The sequence below is a fragment of the Penaeus japonicus genome, unplaced genomic scaffold (genome assembly GCF_977035675.1).
Source record: "Penaeus japonicus unplaced genomic scaffold, GWHDUDI00000001_assembly GWHDUDI00000023, whole genome shotgun sequence".
NCBI classification, from domain to species: Eukaryota; Metazoa; Arthropoda; class Malacostraca; order Decapoda; family Penaeidae; genus Penaeus; species Penaeus japonicus.
The window spans coordinates 32,607,025-32,609,524 of record NW_028234425.1 but is presented as its reverse complement, the minus strand read 5'-3'; the positions used below and the strand labels follow the sequence as shown (position 1 = coordinate 32,609,524).

The following is a 2,500-nucleotide window of genomic DNA, read 5'->3' as shown; positions in this document are numbered from 1 at the left end:
GAAGGGATGGCAAGGGAAGGGTGTGGGCGGGTTGATGAGATGGCTAGGGTATGGGACGGAAAAGAAGTAACGGATAGGGTGTGGGCGGAGAAGAAGAGATGGGGAGGGTGTGGGCGTGAGAGACGGGCGGGTTTGTGGGCGTGAGAAGAAGGTAGTGTGGGAGATCACCGCCTGGCAAGGACCCGTTAAGCCGTAGTGGGCGGAATTCTGCACGTACAGGCCTGCCCCCCCTCCCCCCCTCCCTCTCCCCCCACCCATTTCCCTCCCGTACCTGAAGCCGTGCTGCACGTACAAGAAAACGCTGACCAATTACGCCGCTTAAGAACATTGCTTCACTTTGCACGCAGATGGTGGTGGGGTGAGAGAGAGAGAAAGAGAAAGAGAGAGAGAGAGAGAGAGAGAGAGAGAGAGAGAGAGAGAGAGAGAGAGAGAGAGAGAGAGAGAGAGAGAGAGAGAGAGAGAGAATGAGAGAATAAGAGAGTGAGAGAGTGAGAGAGAGAGAGAGAGAGAGAGAGAGAGAGAGAGAGAGAGAGAGAGAGAGAGAGAGAGAGAGAGAGAGAGAGAGAGAGAGAGAGAAAGTATTGGAGAGAGAGAAAGAAAAAGTGAGAGAGAGAGAGAGAGTGTAAGAGAGAGAGAGAGAGGGAGAGAGAGAGAAAAAAAAAAAGTGAGAGAGAGAGAGAAAGAAAGAAAAAGTGAGAGAGAGAGAGAGAGTTGGAGAGAGAGAGGAAGAAAAAGTGTGTAAGAGAGAGAGAGAGAGAGAGAGAGAGAGAGAGAGAGAGAGAGAGAGAGAGAGAGAGAGAGAGAGAGAGAGAGAGAGAGAGAGAGAGAGAAAGAGTGAGTATATGAGAGAGAGAGAGAGAGAAAGAGAGAGTAAGAGAGAGAGAAAGAGAAAGAGAAAGAGAAAGAGAAAGAGAGAGAGAGAGAGAGAGAGAGAGAGAGAGAGAGAGAGAGAGAGAGAGAGAGAGAGAGAGAGAGAGAGAGAGAGAGAGAGAGAGAGAGAGAGAGAGTGAAAGAGTGATTGAGTGAGTGAGTGAGATAATGAGTAAGTGAGTTAATGAGTGAGTGAGTGAGTGAGTACGTGCGAGAGTGAAAGAGAAAGAGAGAGAGAGAGAGAGAGAGAGAGAGAGAGAGAGAGAGAGAGAGAGAGAGAGAGAGAGAGAGAGAGAGAGAGAGAGAGAGTGTGTAGGAGAGAGAGAGAAAGAAAAAGTAAGAGAGAGAGAGATATAGAGAGAGAAAGTGAGTGAAAGAGTAAGTGAGTGAGTGAGTTAATGAGTGAGTCAGTTAATGAGTGAGTGAGTAAGTGCGTGCGAGAATGAGAAAGAGAGAGAGAGAGAGAGAGAGAGAGAGAGAGAGAGAGAGAGAGAGAGAGAGAGAGAGAGAGAGAGAGAGAGAGAGAGAGAGAGAGAGAGAGAGAGAGAGAGAGAGAGAGAGAGAGAGAGAGAGAGAGAGAGAGAGAGAGAGAGAGAGAGAGAGAGAGAGATTATCAAACAAACTAAGAGCAAAATAATATGAGAGAAACAGTGAGACAGACTGACAGGCAAATAGAGCGACAGAGAGACAATTAGACAGTCAATCAGGCAGACAGACAAACGGACAGACGGACAGTGACGTAAGAAAAAAAGAAGAATATGTCTCCCATATAAGTAAGAATGAATCACATCACACAGCATATAAACCGATTCATCTTTTCAAGTCTAACGTAATCTCAAAAGAAAAGCAAAAAGAAGAGAGGAAACCCACCATCAAGTCAGTAAGAAAGAAAGAAAGAAAAAAAAAAACAACAACATAAAAATGCTACATTCAGCAAGAATCGCTCTGAAACGAATCCACAGCCAGGGGTACCAACCTGCACGCGACTCTCGGGTAGATTAATCTTTAGAGCGACTTCTTCCCTCATGAAGATGTCGGGATATCGCGTCTTAGCGAAGAGCGACTCTAAGACGTCGAGTTGCGCCCTTGTGAAGGTGGTCCTCTCCCGCCGCTGTTTCCTCGGGTTGGTGGCTGTGGGGGAGAGCGGAAAGGTTGGTACGTCAATGGAGGCCATACTAGGAACTTAACTCGGGAAATTAGAGATAGAAATATAGTAGAGAGAGTAGAGAGAGGGAGGGAGAGGGAGAAGAAGAAGAAGGAGTGAGAGAGGGAGAAGTGAGAAAGATAGAGAGAAATTGAGAGAGAGAATGAGAGATAGAGATAGATAAATAGATAGATAGATAAATATATATATAGATAGATGGATAGAGAGAGAGATGAGGGGAAAAAAAGCAAAAGTGAAAGAAAGAAGTAAACTATTAAACAGGAAAAAAATCAAATGCCTTAAGAAAACACGAAGTATTAATCATTTACTTAAGTAATATCATTGTAAATGATATTAAAGATGAAATAATTATGATTATCATGATTAGTTATAACAAGAATTATCATAACAAGAATAAATATTGATAATAACTATAATGATAATAATGATAATTACAATAATAATGATAATATCAATGACAATAAT

General features: G+C 43.7%; 1 protein-coding gene across 2 annotated transcripts in view; it reads right to left on the bottom strand.

Moving 5' to 3' along the window:
* Positions 1–2,500, bottom strand: part of LOC122248725 (uncharacterized) — a 95,094-nt gene that overhangs the window by 11,539 nt on the left and 81,055 nt on the right. For both annotated transcript variants that reach the window (XM_043008913.2, XM_086550376.1), the window contains exon 3: positions 1,847–2,001. In XM_043008913.2, the coding sequence (XP_042864847.1) occupies positions 1,847–2,001 (155 nt within the window). The remainder of the gene's footprint in view (positions 1–1,846; positions 2,002–2,500) is intronic.